This window comes from Cyclopterus lumpus, chromosome 22, assembly GCF_009769545.1.
Source record: "Cyclopterus lumpus isolate fCycLum1 chromosome 22, fCycLum1.pri, whole genome shotgun sequence".
Lineage (NCBI taxonomy): Eukaryota > Metazoa > Chordata > Actinopteri > Perciformes > Cyclopteridae > Cyclopterus > Cyclopterus lumpus.
In genome coordinates, this window is record NC_046987.1 from 18,243,283 (window position 1) to 18,263,360 (window position 20,078).

Below are 20,078 nucleotides of genomic sequence, written 5' to 3' on the forward strand. Positions count from 1 at the left end.
GGAGTTCACCCTCCAGGCGAAGCAGATGTACAGTACACGCTCTTACAAACACGAATATGTGAATGCGTGCACGCGGTCAGATAGAGTACGGTCCTCGTTATTCATATACGATGGGGAAATAGATTTAGCTAATTAGAAGAAGAAAAAAACACAAATACAGCTGAGGAAGATGGGAGAGTCTTTAGTTTTAAAGGTATCTTGTGGCAAAATCAAATGTGTGACCTGATTATGGGTCAAAATGAAAAAGTCAGAGTTGTCACCAAAGTGGTTACAATTCATCTCAAAGGGAACGTGAATGTCAGAACAATCCATCCAATAGTCTTTGAGATATTTCATGAAAAACGAGACACATAAACATACAGACGCCTTGAGTCACGGTGATAACACAAACACACGCTTGCCTTTATTTATTCAGTGGATCCTGTACATGCAGTGTGTAAACACTCAGTCCGCTCACTCGCTCTCTTGTTTTAATCTTTGATGGCTTCACTGTAATATACAAGTGGTTTAAAGATTAAGAGCCTCGACTCTGGCCGGGCAGCATGTCGTTGTTGTCGAAGGTTGAATTCTTTTTTTTTCTTCTCTCTCTCTCTCATCCAATGCCTTGAAACAAACACAATAGCCTTCAACTCAAGTTAAATGTGAGTTAAGAGGAGGGACAATGAGCAGCAGGGACCAGTATGCATGGACCAGTATGCAGGGACCAGTATGCAGGGACCAGTATGCAATATGCAGGGACCAGTATGCAGTATGCAGGGACCAGTATGCAGTATGCAGGGACCAGTATGCAGGGTCCAGTATGCAGGGACCAGTATGCAGGGACCAGTATGCATGGTCCAGTATGCAGGGACCAGTATGCATGGTCCAGTATGCAGGGACCAGTATGCAGGGACCAGTATGCATGGTCCAGTATGCAGGGACCAGTATGCAGGGACCAGTATGCATGGTCCAGTATGCAGGGACCAGTATGCAGGGACCAGTATGCATGGTCCAGTATGCAGGGACCAGTATGCAGGGACCAGTATGCAGGGACCAGTATGTATGGTCCAGTATGCAGGGATCAGTATGCAGGGACCAGTATGCAGGGACCAGTATGCATGGTTCAGTATGCAGGGACCAGTATGCATGGTCCAGTATGTATGGTCCAGTATGCAGGGATCAGTATGCAGGGACCAGTATGCATGGTCCAGCATGCAGGGACCAGTATGCATGGCCAGTATGCAGGAACCGGTATGCAGCATGCAGGGACCAGTATGCAGGGACCAGTATGCATGGTCCAGTATGCAGGGACCAGTATGCAGGGACCAGTATGCATGGTCCAGTATGCAGGGACCAGTATGCAGGGACCAGTATGCATGGTCCAGTATGCAGGGACCAGTATGCAGGGACCAGTATGCATGGTCCAGTATGTATGGTCCAGTATGCAGGGACCAGTATGCAGGGACCAGTATGGATGGTCCAGCATGCAGGGACCAGTATGCATGGCCAGTATGCAGGAACCGGTATGCAGTATGCAGGGACCAGTATGCATGGACCAGTATACAGGGACCAGTATGCAGAGACCAGTATACAGGAACCAGTATGCAGAGGCCAGTATGCAGTATGCAGGGACCAGTATGCAGAGACCAGTATACAGTGACCAGTATACTGGGACCAGTATGCAGAGACCAGTATGCAGGCACCAGTATGCAGGGGCCAGTATGCAGGGGCCAGTATGCAGGGGCCAGTATGCAGGGGCCAGTATGCAGGGGCCAGTATGCAGAAACCAGTATGCAGAGACCAGTATGCATATTTATCAGGACGTAAATCCAGCTCTTCCAGACTATCTGCTGTGCTGGTATGCATTTGTTTACTGAAGGTGTTTAGAGAGACAGTCAAGGCTTTTCCTGTGGACCTTTGGGAGACGGAGGGAGTGTGTCATGATAGCAGAGAAGAGATGGAGGAAGGAGGAGGAGGAGGAGGAGGAGGAGGGTAGTGTCTTGCAGCCTGAGCATTTGGCTGAAGGGTGGAGACTCAGAGCAGCAGTGAGGAGGGAGGCAGGGAGTATCTCAGCTGGAGCAGAGAGAGAGAGAGGGGCGTACAGAGAGGAGTGTGTGTGGATGTACTCCTGCCTCACTGACTGACTGACTGTGTGTGTGTGTGTGTGTGACAGAACGAGGGGAGGACGCGTGGATACTACCCCACAGGACTCTACGTGTTTGCCGTCACAGAAAGAGACCACGCATACGACCAAAAAGGTAGGATTTGTATATATTCTGTGGAGGAGCGTATTATTATTATGTATTTGTTGTTCTTGTTGTGGTGCCATCTGGGTTAATCACATCCAAAACAGGGTGTGTTCCAGAGGAGGGGGGGGGGGGGGGTTAAATACACGCTGTTGTTTTGTCAGTGCTCGAGGGGCAAGATTGATGCCGCTGGCTGGTTGACATCATGGAATCCCCTTCCTCTAAAACCTCTAAAAACCTCCGTGCTGTCAGGTGAGCTGCTGCTTTTTTAAATCCCCCCCCCCCAACCCCCCCACAGCCCCACACCCCCATCTTGCACCTCGTTTCATGTGAGGGGGATAAAGAGAATGGACTCCCTTTCCTTCTTCTTCTTCCTCTCCCTTAAGGATTGGGCAGATCTTACAATTTGGAGCCAGAGGAATTAAGGGATATCTGTTTAGGGAAAGGGTGCTGGGGGTGTGAGGCGGAGGGGGGGGGGGTTCACAATGAAGAAGAGACAGAGAGCGAGGGATGAAAAAGAGGGGGATGTGGAAAAGGGGGCGCAAAAGAGACAGAGGGCAGCAGCAAACCGGGGAGGAATCCTCCCTCCGTGCCGTGAGGAGAAAGCCATCGACCACACACGAGATCCATGTAGTGGTTGTATCAGGCAGATGGCCGGAGGAGGAGGAGGAGGAGGAGGAGGAGGAGGAGGAAGAGGAGGAGGAGGAAGAGGAGGAGGAGGAGGAGGAGAGGTTTGGTGTTTTTATGTTGCTCATAGAGAGAAACAGTCGCCAACAGCAGCGTGTGTGCGTTCACAGAAAAACAAAAAAAAATCCCCAGAAAAAAACCAAGACAGACGTGTTGTTTTTTTCCCACTCTTAGCTCGTCACACGAAGGCGTCGTCATTGTACAACTCACATGAAAATCGTCCAATCACGTGGGCCTGTTACAAACGCACACAGCGTGTCAGAATTACGCAAGAGCTCTCCCCCCCCCCCCCCCCACCACCACCACCACCACCACCACCCTCCCCCCAGGGCGCCTCGTACTGTACCTCTCTCTGGGGCGAGCTGCTCCGAGGCCACCGACGTGGACGAGGAGGCCAGAAGAGGAGGCGCTCACGAAGAGGAGGCGCTCACGAAGAGGAGGCGCTCACGAAGCATCCCAACCATAAACAAGAAAATCATTGAGTTTAAACAGATAGAGAGTAGAGCAGGGAGGAAGGGAGGAAGGGAGGAAGGATAGAGCAGCCGTCCACGCCTTATTGACCACTTTGACCTCTACACTGACGCCACCGCCTTCTCCCTAAACCCTCCATCCAAGCCCGGGCTGAGCTTGCTTGAAGCACGATTGAAGTAACCGGTGTTAGGAAGGGTGTCGTGTCACTCGATGCCTCGACCTTTGTGCTCGCCGCACTTGTTTGCTCTCAGTGTTGATTTTGGGTTTTGAGCTTACTCAGCGGCGCTGTGATCTGAAGCATCCAGACCGGGGTTTCTTGTTTCTCTATAAAGCCAAAGTTAAGCCAAATCTTGGCAAACCAAGTCTCAGGTGAAAGAAAGTCTCGGTCGGACGAATAGCGGCTTTCAAGTCCTTTCGGGGCAAGCACAAGTCCACCCTGAAGTCCTGGTCAACTAAAGTCTCCCGTCCTTGAAGTCGAGGCTCACAGCTGTCCAGTCCAAGTGGAGTCCTTATTTTTGTGTCAAAGTCTCCAGAACTGTTTTTTAATTCTTATGAGGAAGGTCCTGTTTAAGTCTCAAGTCCGGCTCAATCTCAAGTCAGGCTTCAAGTCAGGCTTCAAGTCGCCAAATGGCAAAAAACAAAAAATATATTTGTCTCCGGGGAATCAAGTTAAAATCGTACAGCATTCAAGTTGTGTCTTAAAGAATTTTTTTTTTTGTGTGTGACTTTGCTTGGATTTGAGTTTCAAGCCTAGCAAAGCTGGGTTTAACTCTTTCAGGACAAGTACCAGGCAATCAATTAAAGTCTCTATCAATTAAAGTCTCTCTAGTCCTTGAAGGCAAAACATGAGATATTTCTAATTTAAGACTCAGCTGTCGTGCCCCGAGTGAGTCTCTAAGTCCTCTTTTTTGGTTTGACTAAAGTCCGACTCAAGTCCGACTCAAGTCCAAGTCTCCGCAGCTGTTTTGAATCAAGTCTTGTAGCTTAGTCTCAAGTCAGTACTTTCAAGACCTCAATGGCAAAAGTTAGATTTGAATGTTGTTGCTTTCACATGAAGTAAAACGATTTGGGAATCAAGTCTTACACAAATTTAAATTCCAAGTTTTCATCTTTTGGACTTAAGTCTGACTTGAGTCAGTATCTCTTATTTTAAGACTTGAGTCTTGGTTGTTGTGTTTAAGGCTTAAGTCAGCTTAAGCCTTTGGGGAGTCTTGAGTAAGATACATCAAGTCTGACTTAATTTTGAGTCCTTAAGTCCTTAAGTCATTAGACAACCTGCAGGTCCCTGACGTCAAAACATCAGATTTTAAATATTTTAGCTTTCAAGTTCCAAGTCAAGTATTTAGGAGTCAAGTCTCACAACTGTGCAAGTCCAACTACTTGAGTCTAACTCGAGTCTAACTCGAGGGGCAACACATATAACTTCTGTTTTAACGTTTTAACGTCCTCAATGACTCCTACATCTTTAGGGAGTCAAGTCTTCCAGCAGTCGAGTCAGCATTTCTGTGACTTAAGTCTGACTCGAGTCCAACTCTTAAGTTTTCGCCCCTGGAAGCATCAGCGACAAATGGACGTTTTTCTGCTCTCGTGACTTTCGGCCAAACCTCCAGTTGGAGAACTCTCTAACTCTCTAAACCAGCCCGGATGTTTGTAATATTGTTAACAGTCCAGGAGCCTGGCCGTGTTTTTCTTGGCATGCTGATTGATTTCCAGAGGAAAAGTATGTCTAAACCTCCTGGCTCAAGGCCGACGCAGAAAACCTCTCACAGTCGAAGCGCGGAAAGGAGAGCTTTAATGAACTTTAACGCTTGGGGAAAATGACTTTAAATCTGGAGACCACGTTCAAATATGATTTCCAGAGTGTAGTATAAAACGGCCCTGTCACTCACAGCCGGGATCCACCAGCATCACATGGTGTTCATTTCCCACCACGGTCACACGTGAACACAAGCTTTTATCCCTTCTTCTAAAGTACGTCGCTTGTTCCCGTTCCGACCCCACTCACCCCGTCGCTTGTTACATAACACGCATATCAAAAGTTTTTTTTTTTTTAAATGCAAGTCTTTAAACGTTTGAGGAAAAGAAAGCCACTCGGTCACGGCTGCAATGTAACAAAGGAGAAACACGCCGGGCCTCGATCGTTTGATTTGATAAACATAATAGATCACATTTGTTGCTCCCTTGGAGCAATAAGCTTCTTCCACTGCTGCCTCCTTGACTCCCAGAGGATGCATCATTTCCTGGGCCACTGCCTTCACCCCTCCCCTCCCCTTCTGGGACCTAGATTTACCCCCAACACACACACACACACACACACACACACACACACACACACACACACACACACATATCACACCACAATCTCTAAGATGGCAGGATGGGCAGGGCATGCTGGGGGTGGCACAGATGTCCGGGCTAATCGAATATTCGCGGGTGGCGGTGGTCTGACCGAGAGGAAGGAGAGAGGAGGGGAGTGAGCGAATTAATAGAGGCTTCTACGTCGAGAATTAAAACGTTTCATGTCAAATGTAACTTGATTTTTGGTTTATGTTTTTGGTCACCTCGAGTGTTGCGAGGTACAGTAGTTAACTATTAATGCTAGAAGATAATTCTGCACCTGCAAAAACAACAAACTATCAATGAGCACAACAGCAGATCTATTAATTATAACGTTGCACCGGACTTGAAAACCATTGATGTGATGATTTATAGATTTTCCATTAATCAGAATCTGAGAGAGAGAAATATATTTGTCGATTTTATATTTGGCTAATTTAAAGCTTTAAAGTGGTCAGCGATTTAAATAATGGTACAAAGCAAAAATATATAAAATCATGAATGAAAGAAAACCACAAGCCTCCCTCCCACACAGTATGGATCCAAACCATTGAGGTCCTACTATAATAAAAAAAACACGACTCTCAATGTAGTCGATGCATCATAATTACATCAACATGATGTAAATACTAAATGTACGGCAATGATACGATCTTCTCCTGATATATGTACACACAGTCAATGCAACATTATTAATCTCACAAAGAAATACAAATTGTTGATTTGATTGAGACCAAAAATTAAGTTATTTAGATAGTTTCACCACAAAGCAAACATTTAAAAAAGAACAAAAGAAGTACGAAGATGATGAAGAAACATCCTCAACTGTTTCTGTTACTAGCAAATTATTAATGATAAACATTATTTGTCACTTTCCAATATAACAAAGTCAGTTTTACACAGATATCAGCTTAATATAAGTAGCAATATTGTATATTTTTTTTTAGGAACACAGTTAACCTCTTGAACACACTATTTTGGGACCGAACTTTCCAACGCGCGTTGCAGGCTGTTCGGGGCCTGGAGGTCGGCTCCGGGTCGCTCACAGAAATAGTGATGAAGGACGCTCAGCTGTCACATCGGTCGTCGTCTCCCCAGACGACCGTCGCCTGACAGCTCTGCTCTCTGCGTCCCATCTCTTCGTCGCCGTGTGCAGAGGGAGGGGGCGTCCTTTCTCCTGTTCAAGGGCACGGATCCGTGCTGTATTACCTTCAATTGTCAATATCCATGTTTGATTGTGTTCATTAATAACTCCGGGAGGTCAGTTTTATGTTACTCCTCCTTCACGGCGAAGGCTCTCCGTAAGAAGATATTACCCTCACGTCTGGGCCTCTTTAATCTTTATTCCTATTTATTTATGCTCATTCTATGCTGCCTCTCCAATCAATTCGTGACTCGCGGTTTGTTCTTCGCTGAATGTGCCCTTCACCGAGTCCTGCATCGCGGTGACATCGCGGCCTCCACCTCATTGTCCGGTGACACCCTGAGGATGGCTCACAGTCACTCCGTCACACTGCGGTGACCTTCTGCACGCGCGTGCATGCTTTTGTACGCTCGTGCACGCTCTTGCACCCACCGCTGTCTTGTCTTTTAAGAAGAAAGAAAGGAAAAAAAAGGCTTTGGATTCGGTTTTGGACACACAAAACGACACAGTCAGCATCAGAAATGTGTCGCGTCAGCTTTTACAGATACAAAATTGGGAGTCAGGAGTTTGTGTGATAAACAAAGTCGCATCGGCTTTATTCAAAGAGTCGGTTCGCCCCAAAGTACAAGAAAACATCTCGTTCTCGAGTACAGCTGGTGGCGTCAAGGCCAAAGATATTTAAGTGGTAAAACGTGCCACTGTTGTCATTGAAAACTTGACATGCATATAGCAACCGTATCTAAAGGGGGGGGGGGGGGGATTATTGGCCTCCAAAATGTAGCCTGGGTTATCTCCGCGCAGGGGTCCCATCCTGTCTCCCGGCGTCCCTGCAGACCTAATCACTGGCTCTTCAGACTCCGGATGACCGAGCAAAGGACAGACTTTTAATTACCACGCTCTGATTTCACTCCCCGGGCATCACAGAGGACAGAACACTCCCTGCCCGGCCTCCTTAAACTTATCTCTATGGATGGTGTGAAAAAGTGAAGAAAAGAAGATGATGATTACGGTGCTGCAGAAAGAGAATGGGGGACAAAAATGGGGTTGGGAGGGAGAACCGGGCTGGGAGAGAGCGGTATCGAGATCATCACCCAGGATGTTTCCTGCGGCGCCTAATCCCCCTTTTGAGTCAGCGACACCCAGAGTCGAGCCTCAGCTATAATCACATCTGTGGAGGGCCTCGTCACGATTACAGACCCCCCGAAAAGCCGGAGGAAGGGGGTTCAAAAACAGCTCCAAATGGCACGGGAAGGATGGCGGAGGGGCTCAGATTGACTCGCTGGTGTTAGCGGCAGGGCGGCGCGTGCCGGGGGTTGTTTCAGTCTCATGACCGAACACCTGTCGCCCACAGAGGGAGGGGGCGGGCACCAGAAGGCTAGAACACAGGGGAGAAATGGATCAGCAGATACGGCCCAGAATGCACCTGTTTCCCCGCGACGGGGCAGTCAGTTCAAGATGCCGTACTTGCATAGAAGTCGAGAACAATATTGCCAGAAGCATTAAGATCTGAAAATAGAGCTGATGAATGAATGAAAGCTGCGAGTGCAGTCAGGACCTTTGATGTACCGCTTTGACACTTTGGTGCCGGCCCAGTACACAATTTATTAAATATCACAGTTCTACTTTGTACAGCTTCATCTTATTGGATCAACTGTATGAATCAAACGAAATCTGAATTAAATTCAAGCTATTATTACAAGTTCCTGCTCCCTTGATGAACACAATGACAATTGTTGGCCTCGACTTGATCGCAGAAAGAAGCTGTGAACAAAACACTGACACATTATTTCCTTTTAAGTTGAACTTGGAGCAACGTTAGCGTTCGTTTCTGGCCATAAATATATAAAGTCCAATATTCTCTCTCCTTCAGCTCTCGTCTGTCTGTTGGTTGGTGCTCAGCAGGTAGAACCAGTGGGTTTTTTAGAGTTTTTACCAGTAAAGTTTCGGGCTGTAAAACCGAAACAATGAAATGAAAGACATTAAAATGCCCGATAGAGCTGAGAGGACCCCTTATATGAAGTCATTAGATGCATTGTTGAGGTCAAAACATTGAAAACAGCACTTTAAACACAAATGATCTACGCATCATATTTCTTCCCATTTACAGTTTTTTATTTTCCGATTTTTTTTAGCCATCAGTTTCTTTTCCTCAAACAGACACACACACACACTGCTGCAGTCCTTTTAACATTCAGCACACACAAACTGTGAAATCGCTCCAGTTATAAAACCTTCAACCTTCTTCTTTCACGGCCAGCAGCACACAAACAGTAGATTATTGTATCGTTTTCCTGGCAAACACCCAGATGACTCTGATGAGTGACAAGCAGGACGCTGTGTGCAAACAACCCTCATTTCGACACAGTCACAGGTTGCAGGTCATGTGACTCTGAAAGGTATAACGTCAATCATGGAGATTAGTTGTTTGTATTGAGCTTTACATACTAACCGTCTGGTAAAACTTTAAAGAAGTCATGCAGGAATACGTGACTACCAGACACAGTGTGAGCATATGCTTTCATTTATTTTCCATTTGGCACATGAAACATTATTAAATGAGTACTGACAACGTGATTGATGAAGGAATTTGTCTCTAGTTCCTCTGGGGAAAAAGTCTACTTTTTAAGCCTAAAATCGAATGCAGGGTATTAAGCCTCAATACATTGTTAGTGCTCACCGAAATGTGTTTTATTAGCACTATTTATTGAAGATGATCAGGTACCGAATGGTAAAAATTAGATTAGTTTTGCAATTGTTTGTTGTTTAGAAATTTCACATTACGGTACTATAAGCTAATAGTTAAAGAATCCGTGGTGCTGATGAAGAGAACATACAGCTACTAGATGAATCAGGAGGTGTGACATTACAGCGCAGTAAGATCTCCTGCTCTTCTTTGCTTGGTTTTTTAAAACTCTAAGCACTTTCTAAGTTGCTCAAACACTCCGTCTCGGGTTTTTTTGGCTGCTGTCGGCGAGGCGTTTTGTTATTGGATGCCGTACTGTAACGTTGCTTTAACGTCGCTCGCTGCCATGATTTATGACCGGGTGGAATTCCCTTCCTCTGCAGATCTGCTCATGCGGCGTAATTGGCCCATTTATCAGAAGCAGCTGAAACTGAGCTGCAGAGTCAGAGATAAATGAAGCTATTGGACCAGGGAAAGAGAGGAAAATGGGATTTTTGGAAAATAAGATAATTTGTTGGTTAGCTCAACTTAGCATGAAGACTGGAAACAGCTACGCTAAGCTAACCACCTAACGGACAGATATGAGAGTGCTGTCGGCCTTTTCATCGAAACTCTCAGCGTGGAAGTGAATTCAGCTGCAAATGTGACACTATTCCTTTAAGAGATGAACTGAGAGAACGTTTTTGCCAATAACTCATCTTGATTTCCCTTTATCTTTGCCCCGTAAAATTGTCCCACGGATATCCTCCCCTTGGTTGTTGCACGTATGTAAGAGGTGTTGAATTAGTCAGCCTCCCCAGGAGCTGGCAGTTAGATTTTAATAGATTTAGACAAAGCCAAGCAGCATTTTCCCCTGATTCCTGTTTTTATGCAAAGCTAAGTGACTGCTAGCTTCATATTATGAATCAGAATCGTGTATTTGCCGAGTATGTTGCACATACAAGGAATTTGACTCGGTGAAAGGTGCATAACGATAAACATAGACATAGATTAAAACAGTCAAAAGAATAAAAAGAATAAACGTTAGATCAGAGGACGCACGACTCGGCGTAATTGATCAGGAACGAGCGGCGCTTCGGGCCTCGTTCTCTTCTCTTCCACCTCTCTTCATCTCCCCTCTGTCTATTTGCAGAGAGTCGGGCAGACAGACACCGGGGTAGAGTGCGGAGGAGGAAGCAGACCAGGTAGGTCAAGACGAGCGGGAGGAGGAGGCACTGCAGCATGTTAACATGGGCCAGTTTCCTCATGCTACACACACTTCCCCAGAAGGCAGCATGCTAACATGGGCCAGTTTCCTCATGCTACACACACTTCCCCAGAAGGCAGCATGTTAACATGGGCCAGTTTCCTCATGCTACACACACTTCCCCAGAAGGCCGCATGTTAACATGGGCCAGTTTCCTCATGGTACACACACTTCACCAGAAGGCAGCATGTTAACATGGGCCAGTTTCCTCATGCTACACACACTTCCCCAGAAGGCAGCATGTTAACATCAGAGTTTCCTCGTGGTACACACACTTCCCCAGAAGGCAGCATGTTAACATGGGCCAGTTTCCTCATGGTACACACACTTCCCCAGAAGGCAGCATGTTAACATCAGAGTTTCCTCGTGGTACACACACTTCCCCAGAAGGCAGCATGTTAACATGGGCCAGTTTCCTCATGGTACACACACTTCCCCAGAAGGCAGCATGTTAACATCAGAGTTTCCTCATGGTACACACACTTCCCCAGAAGGCAGCATGCTAACATGGGCCAGTTTCCTCATTGTACACACACTTCCCCAGAAGGCAGCATGTTAACATGGGCCAGTTTCCTCATGGTACACACACTTCACCAGAAGGCCGCATGTTAACATGGGCCAGTTTCCTCATGCTACACACACTTCCCCAGAAGGCAGCATGTTAACATCGGAGTTTCCTCATGCTACACACACTTCCCCAGAAGGCAGCCGACGCAGTTAAAGCCCCGCGTCTGTCTGAATTTATTATTTATCAGCGCCTGCTGGGATGTCACCGCAATCAGCATGTGAACACCATGTGCAACATCTCAGGGGGGTATTTTAGGACAGCTCAGCTAGGAAGGAAGGAAGCAGAGTAGAAGCAGTGGAATGATACAAAGAAACAGACAGGACATTATCTCCTCTCTTTAGTGTTCATTAAACACGTTAGAGTTGCCTGTAAGGAAGCATCTATTCCTCCTGGATTCACCACCATCACCCCTCCCCCGCTGTGGATGAAAATGTCAGTGTGGCATTTCCGACCGCTCCCGTGACAATAAGCAGGAAAAGGTCTTTGCAGACACAGTAGCAGCTCTGCTGAATAGCCTTTAACGTCTTTTGTGTTCTGCTTTTCTGCACAAAATATAAGTGAACTCAAACACAAAATTGGGTGTAGGCGTAGAGCTCTGGTAATGTCAACGCAAAGCTTCTGTGCAGCCTCACACAGCTGCTCGTATGGCGGTTTGACATGAAGCGGTGTTTTAGAAAAGACACATTTGCCTTTATGGTATTTATTGAGGAAATCATCTCTCCCTGTCAATTCCACTCAAACTAGGCTATTGTGTCACAGCGTCTGAGCCCTACTTTTGCGTAGACATCCCAGAAACCTTAAAGAGTGACATCTCTTCCTATCAATAGTCTGGTGATTGTACACTGACCTGTTTCCCCCCCCCGAGTATTGAAACAATATTATGGCCTTGATTTCCACTCGTCAGTCACTGGCCTATTTTTTATTTATTTGGTGAACGACACAAATGAGGTTTGTGTGCACGTCTCAAACATTATACATTATTACCAGATAAAAGAATATTAATGAAATGTTTTTTGTAAAGTAAAGAAAATCCAAAATATGTTTCGTAATATGTCCAGAAAGAAAAAAAGGATATAATAAATATTTATTATGTAACATTTGGGCCTGTCAAACTACATAAAACTGATTTCCTTTAATTACTGTCACCAATAATAACACAATAAATGTTGTTTTGTGAATGCCGCCTAAGTTTAAACACCCTAAAAGGTGAAGCAGCCCTCAGAGTGAGAACATCCTGTGACTGTAACACAGAATATTTATGTTACACTGTTTATACTGTGCAGTCTGCTGCAGGTTGTGCTCATGAATTGAGATTTTCCAGACAAGAAAATCTGTCCTAGAAATGTGTGAATTAAGTAAATACTGTAGATCTTTTCTTAAACTTTATTTATAAAACTATAAGCGGTTCCCACTGTAACGTGAAGATATCCCCTCCGAGTCATTTTAATGTAATCTACTGATATTTTATAGAGTACACAATTATGCAATTAATCAAAAATAAGCAATCAAATGACTAACTGCTCCAGATATTAATCACATTTACTTAAGACAATTAAAAAAAAACAATCTATTATCACTTCCCCAGGTACATTTGTTTGTCTAGCAAACAGTCAAACACTAATAAATCAAAGTATGACGGGAAACAACTGTAACCTGTGTGGGTTTTAATTGATGATGAGGTCATCGGGGTTCAGGTGTGAACGCAGCAGTTGGCCTGATGAGCAGGTGTGCCACCGGGGACCATCAATATTCATGCTGAGCTCCAGCACCTCGCCGAGATCCGTCTTAACCCCACACTGAGTCACACCACAGTGCACACAGACGCATGGCAGAGGGAGAGATTGATCACACACTAAGGAGGACGCTGTTATGGAGCGCGCCCCCACAGCGCGCTCCATTTAATCAAAGGGGTTATAAAGGACACGGGAGCATCTGAGGACACGGGGCTGAAACTATACAGATGGGTGACAACCCCGAATAGATTGGGAAAAAAATGCAGATCAGAAGGAACTTACCGTTTGATGAGGATGAAAACGGTTAAATAAACCATCAAAAGTAAAAGTTCTAATTCTACAAAATGGCTCATTTGAAAAAAAGATATGTGTATTATTGGATTGTATGTATTGATGCATGAATATGTACATCACTTTACTGGTAAAGCTTCTTCATATACAAAATACATCATCATATATTAGTTGACTATATTTTTTATTAATAATCGAAATCTGCACAATCTCAGATCTTTTACCTTTTAGAAAACCAGCATAATCAGTCCAAAGTTCTTTTTTTTTCTTTCCCCTTCTGTTGAAACCAGTAATTATTATCTGTTTATCTATTTTAAATATGGGTGCTGGACAAAGAACTGCCCCCCCCTCCTCCCACTCACTGCCACGGGCTGCCTAGCAACTGACACCATAAATAATATGCTTCTGTGTGTGTGTGTGTGTGTGTGTGTGTGTGCGATTACAGGCAATGTGATAATCAACAGGGTTATCTGTTGCTGGCACTCCTCTTTGCATGCCTGCTTATATTACGGCGCCGGTCTTCATCGTTGGCAAACGGTGGACGACGACCTACGATGTTGGGCTTTATTTTTAATGATCTCTTTCTCCTCTTCGTATAGGCAGAGCACACGAGACCTGACCGACGGCGTCCATGGCGAGCAATAACACGGCCAGCATCGCACAAGCCAGGAAGCTGGTGGAGCAGCTGAAGATGGAGGCCAACATCGACAGGATAAAGGTGAGCGTCGTCAATCAAAAAAATATGTTCTTGTAGGTTTGAGTCCATTAACTGTCAGTTGCAAGCATTTCGCATCATTTCCCATTGTCCAGCATGTTTAGGCCAGTTCGAACTTTACTGAGATACTACATGTAGTACTACGTGTATAACAGTGAACATTTAATCACTGTTGATTTACAGAGTGAAAATGTACATTATGTCTAAAACTCTGAAAGCGAGAGGGCAACAGCTCCGTCCAAAATAAGAAAGAAATACCACCTATCAATATATCTGAAGCTCATTTATTTACACGTTTTATCGTATTTTTGTTTAGTATACAAACAAACAAACATGTCAAAGCGACCGTTTGTGGTGTTACGCTCTTCCAATCGTTATGCTAAGCTAGGCTAACACTCCCCTAGCTCTAGATCCATATACAAAGGAAAAGTTTGACTTATCAGGAAAACATTTAATTAGCAATTTCTTGCAGAGTTAGAGGAGAAGGTTGTTATCACTCTCGTGGTTTAAATATGTAGCTGCAGCCAGCGGGCAGTTAGCTTAGCTTAGCGTGCAGATTAAAAACAGCTAGCATGACTCCACCTGATGGTAACGAAGAATCTGGCTACCAGCACTGATAAAGCTCACTAATAAACATGTTACATCTCTTTTGTATAACCCGTACAAAAAGCAGCGGGTGAAACCAACTATTAGCTGTTTTAGGGGGGAAATGTGGTTCCGTTGTCTTTTTGTATGCTAAGCTAACTGGCTACTGGCTCCAGCTACATATCTACGGTACAGGCATAAAAGTGGCATCTTCTTATCTAACTCTGGGAAAGAAAGCGACGACCCACTTCTTTAACGGGACATTTCACCCCATTAACAAAAATACATATTTTTTTACCTTTTAGCACTCTCCATTGTTTTGCTATGAGTTTGCAAAGTGTTGGAGAGACACCGGCTGCAACGTGAACTCCCTTCAGCTTTATCTTTGTTTTACCGTCTGATTCCAGGTGTCGAAAGCAGCGGCAGACCTAATGTCCTACTGCGAAGCCCATGCCAAAGAGGACCCTCTGCTATCGCCGGTGCCGGCGTCAGAGAACCCGTTCAGGGAGAAGAAGTTCTTCTGTGCCATCCTGTAAACTCGGCATGGCCCTTCAGCGGTCGGCCCGGTGTGGGACTCTGAACGTGGACGTACAAAATACGTAGAAATCTTCGAGTAGGAGCCCCCCCCCACCCCCCCCCCCCCTCCCCTTTTTCGGACAGCACCTAAAAAGTGTGAAAATTTAAAACCCGCAGAGTTTACATGTAACTATTAAAGGGGTTCTTGGTTGTGATTTTTAAAAAGGGGCGTTGCAGTATGTTGAAGGGGTCTGTGCTTTTAGATGACGAGTGTGACGATGACGAGTGTGACGATGACGAGTGTGACGATAACCCAGAGACGTGACGGACAACCAGTCATCCTACCGAGTCTTCAGGTTGTGTTGTGTACAAACCAAACAAACAAAAAGATTAAATGATAAAAAATATTTTGTGGTTCTTTTTTGGGACTTCCAAATGTTCTGTTGTATGGTTCGTGGGCGGGTCGAGTGACGTAGGACAGAAAACCCAAATACGCCTAAATGCCACCCGATTATTGGATTGTTTAGTTTTTTTTAAGTTGTTGTTTATGTTTATTTCAACTTTACCTTTCACCTAGATATCTTTCTATAACTGTAAGTGGAACAGCTCTGTTTACTTTTTTCATTTTTGGTTTTTACACCAACAGGTTAGCGAAATATTTTTAATAGGATGTTTGAAACATTCGATTCTTGTGATTCTTCTTTACAAATACCTGTCTGAATATCAAGTCTCTGTGTATCAACATCTATCTGGCAAATGTGATGCGGTTTGTCTCCTTCAGATAGAAAAACCCTCTTTCTACTGTTTGTATAAAATGACTAGCAAGTAAACTGTGCTGTGCTGTGAGTTCTGAATGTTTGTGTTTGTATCATCAACTATTGCATGAAAATGGACAAAAAGTCTTCTCTATTTCCACTCATGTGGAGATTGTATAAAACAGGGGCGTCCTCCGTCTGGAAGTGCCAAAACGTATTAAAAACCAGAATGATTCAATATGGACTCAACAAGGACGTCTCTCACATATAAATAACTCTGGAAACATTGCATTGCAGGCTGAAAAAAATCACATTCAGGTACTAATTAGAGCTTAAAACTGCATACGACATGTTTGGATTGAATTTGGGAAGGGTGGTTTGAATATTTTCAGATAATATATTTATGCAAACTAAAATACATTAAATATTCCCTTATGTTTCTTTATATTTTAGATAACATACTGTATATATTATGTATTTGTATGTTCCAATTCCTAATTGAAGCCGTAGTCAGTTACTATGGCAACTTATGCCGTGAAATTAACCTGATAATGGGCAGTCTGAGTTGTTGCAGGAGACAAACAGGGTTTAAGTACACAGGGAAGCTGCAGGTGATTAGACACAGGAGGAAACAAACAGGGATAGGAAGTGAAGAGTAACACAGGACACAAGAGACAAGGACTTCAAAATAAAACAGGAAACAAGACACAAAAACCCACACCGTGACACCTAGCTCCTCAAATATATGGCTTCTATACACATGGTCACATGTGAAAGGTAAGAAGTTAAGGAATATGATGCCACTGTAGGTTAACCAAGAAAATTGAGAAGCAATGAGGGAAAACATTTTTAAATGTTTATCCTCACTGAGTATAACATTATAAAGTCTCCAAATATTTTACTTCAACTGTAACTATATATATATATATATTTGTTTTACCATATATATATATGAGAGAAGATCACCCGGATGAATTCATATAGGACTTCTCTGCTTTGCGGTGACAGTCGGTCTCCACCCAGATAAAAGGTCAGCGGGACCAGCTGACCGCCCCACCCAGTGAGGCAACAGCTCGCGAGGCTCGTATAAAACCCACGAGCCGCCGGTTGGCCGCACAGCTAGCTCGCTAGCATCGTCTCGCGCTAGCATCGTCTCCCTCCACTCCGTTAGCACGACACGCACCGAGTCCTTTCAACGGTTAGCGAGGTAGCGCCAGCTCGACCGGTAGCGGGACGTCCCTTCCTCTGGCAGGAACACTGTAAGTAGAGACGGGACGTTAGTGTGTGTGTGTGTGTGTGTGTGGGGGGGGGGGGGGAGAAGAAAAGAAGAAAAAAATCACTTCAGGATGACGTCATTCGGACTCGTGTTGGTTATTTATAACCACACGACGAACCAAACAATCAAAGAAATAGTCATTCTGAATTAACATAAATACTCGTCTTGAATGAACTTTGTATTCAAGCTGCGCGTTCACACTTTTTAATTCAGAGAAAAATAATGTCTTTTATAGGAATAATGACTTTATGGCTATCTGAAATGTTCCATTGCATTTCATATAAACTAGACTGAACTCTAATCCTTTTAAAACTAGGTGCAGTCGGGTGAGGCATTCACGTGCGTTTCCACATCGGGCACGTGTCCTATTCTGTTGAAATATGAGTGTAATGTGTTTATTGCTAATCTCATGCTCCTCTGGTCTAACCAGAAGGGAGAAGCTGGCAAAACAAATAGCTGTTATAGTCAATAGACTTTGTTCACTTTATATATATATATATATATATATATATATCGCAATTTACCTTGTAAAATGTTTTTTTTTTTTTACGGTGCTCTTGTACAGTTTCAATTTTTTTACTTCTTGTTTTAGTATTGTTTATATGTACTTTATGAATCTGTCCTTATTCAGTCATTGTGACGCTGCAAAAAAGAAATGACCCCTCTCCAGATCAATACATGTTTATGTACAAACTGCCATGGACAGGTTAGATTATTGTAGTAGTTTTTTTTCTTCTAATGCACTAGGGAACATTAAACACACATTTCCATGGCAGGTTTTCACCGTTGTGATTTGGTGTAAAGAATATCAAGAAATAAAGTAGTTCATGCAAAGCAACTGTCTCACTCGTGTCCTTCTCTCCTCTCCTCAGTTGGACTTCCAGCATGGCTTCCACTCCTCCACACAATTTCTCCTGGGTCGACCCAGACAAACTGGCCGGACTGGCGCTGCCCAGGATGACGTCTGAATACCAGTACCTGCTGGACAACGGTATCAAACACCTGGTTTGCCTGTGCGAGAGAAAGCCGCCGTGCTACGACTCGTGCCCGGAGTTGCGGCTGCACCACATCGAGATCGTGGACTTCACTCCTCCCTCACCGAGTCAGATCGATAGATTCCTCTCCATCGTGGAAGAGGCCAACTCCAAGGGAGAGGTGAGACACTGGATAGACTGTGCTGCATGGACGGTAATGTTTATGAAGCACTGACATCTGAAACTTTACACTGTGTTGCATGTATGGTAAAGCTTAAGAAGTACTGACATCTGAAACTTTACACTGTGGTAAAGCTTAACAAGTACTGAAATCTGAAAATGTACACTGTGGTAAAGCTTAAGAAGTACTGAAATCTGAAACTTTACACTGTGGTAAAGCTTATGAAGTACTGAAATCTGAAACTTTACACTGTGGTAAAGCTTATGAAGTACTGAAATCTGAAAATGTACACTGTGGTAAAGCTTATGAAGTACTGAAATCTGAAACTTTACACTGTGGTAAAGCTTATGAAGTACTGAAATCTGAAACGTGTGGCATCAAGTTGACGTGACTTTGACGAAACACCTGGAACAGTGAAAAAGGAAAAACTCTTTCCCAACCATGCTGCTCCTCCAAAGTAAAAGGAGCTTGAGGAGTTTGTAAATTGGATTGCATACCGTGCATTTAGTTATTCTCTCAGCACCAATGTTTGTTCTAACGCTTAAGTATTTTTTTTAAATTTGAAGTGTCCTGTTCTTCCTGTTGTTAGACAGGAAGAAGACAGCACAGTATTCCTGTTTATTTTTCAACAGTTGTTGCAAAGCCGGTTGCCATTAATGGTCATTTTTATTATCCATTAGTGTACAGATTATCTTATCAATTAAATTAGTAATCATTTGTTCTATAAAATGTCTTAAAACACAAAAAGAAATCCGTAAAAATCCAGGATGACGTCTTCAAATTGGTTTCATTGTCTGATTTTAAAAGTCTAAAACCCAAACACATCAGATGTAACATCACAAAAGGTTGTTTTTGCGAGCTCTACTGGTGTGCTGTGTTACAGCTGAGTGAACTGAATGAATACTGTGTTGTTCCTCTTCAGGGTGTGGGAGTTCACTGCATGCACGGTCATGGGCGAACCGGGACCATGCTGGCCTGCTACCTGGTGAAGACCAGGAAGATGTCGGAGGTCGACGCCATCCGCGAGATCCGCAGTCTGCGGAAAGGCTCCATCGAAACTCACGAACAAGAGAAAGCTGTGGTGCATTTTGATCAGCGCACAAAGTAGCTTTTACAGCAAGAATAATATATATATATATATATATATATATATATATATATATATATATATATATATATATATATAATATAATTTAATTTATTATTATAATTTTTTTTTAACGTACAGTAATAAGCATCAAATAAGTGGAATAAGTGCCTCAACTTTATTGCTACTTGAACAATTTATTATCTATGAATAGGAAAATACAAACATTTAATTAATGTTTAAACGGGTAATAAAGAAAATTAAAACACGTCCCGGAAAACGATACTGAACTCAGTGTTGACATCACGCCCCGGGACGTCTACGGTAAATACCTCGTCACACTGTCGCTTTCCATGGTACTGGGATGTATGCGGTCATTTTGCTCAGCAAACGATAACTTGTGTCTTTTATTTATATATATATATATATATATATATATATATATATATATATATATATATATATATATATATATATATATATATATATATATATATATATATACACATACACAGACACAGACAGACATGCGCCTCCTCCGAGGCATCCGTTCACAAGTCTTCAGCCTTCGTTTACGTGCTCGACGCCAGAGAAAAGAGACGCT

At 43.7% G+C, this 20,078-nt stretch overlaps 2 protein-coding genes across 3 annotated transcripts; both read left to right on the forward strand.

Moving 5' to 3' along the window:
* Nucleotides 1-1,996: 1,996 nt before the first annotated feature.
* On the forward strand, nucleotides 1,997-16,194 carry gng2 (guanine nucleotide binding protein (G protein), gamma 2). 2 transcript variants are annotated; one of them, XM_034562727.1, is made up of 4 exons: nucleotides 1,997-2,237; nucleotides 10,680-10,731; nucleotides 13,985-14,103; nucleotides 15,093-16,194. In XM_034562727.1, exons 3-4 carry the CDS (start codon nucleotides 14,017-14,019, stop codon nucleotides 15,219-15,221), a joined length of 216 nt encoding a protein of 71 aa, XP_034418618.1. In that variant the 5' UTR covers nucleotides 1,997-2,237; nucleotides 10,680-10,731; nucleotides 13,985-14,016; the 3' UTR covers nucleotides 15,222-16,194. The 2 variants fall into 2 exon arrangements, with proteins under 2 accessions (XP_034418618.1, XP_034418619.1); XM_034562728.1 differs by lacking the exon at nucleotides 10,680-10,731 and having other exon boundaries at nucleotides 2,001-2,237.
* Nucleotides 16,195-16,960: 766 nt separating this feature from the next.
* On the forward strand, nucleotides 16,961-19,503 carry dusp23b (dual specificity phosphatase 23b). The gene is made up of 3 exons (XM_034562726.1): nucleotides 16,961-17,215; nucleotides 18,105-18,387; nucleotides 19,310-19,503. Exons 2-3 carry the CDS (start codon nucleotides 18,118-18,120, stop codon nucleotides 19,493-19,495), a joined length of 456 nt encoding a protein of 151 aa, XP_034418617.1. The 5' UTR covers nucleotides 16,961-17,215; nucleotides 18,105-18,117; the 3' UTR covers nucleotides 19,496-19,503.
* The last annotated feature ends 575 nt before the right edge of the window (nucleotides 19,504-20,078 follow it).

Bases quoted from the DNA above. Each gene is read 5' to 3' on its own strand.
- dusp23b (XM_034562726.1), top strand. From the start codon at position 18,118: ATGGCTTCCACTCCTCCACACAATTTCTCCTGGGTCGACCCAGACAAA. The intron at 18,388-19,309 runs GTGAGACACTGG...GTTCCTCTTCAG, and splicing joins AGGCCAACTCCAAGGGAGAG to GGTGTGGGAGTTCACTGCAT.
- gng2 (XM_034562727.1), top strand. From the start codon at position 14,017: ATGGCGAGCAATAACACGGCCAGCATCGCACAAGCCAGGAAGCTGGTG. The intron at 14,104-15,092 runs GTGAGCGTCGTC...GTCTGATTCCAG, and splicing joins CCAACATCGACAGGATAAAG to GTGTCGAAAGCAGCGGCAGA.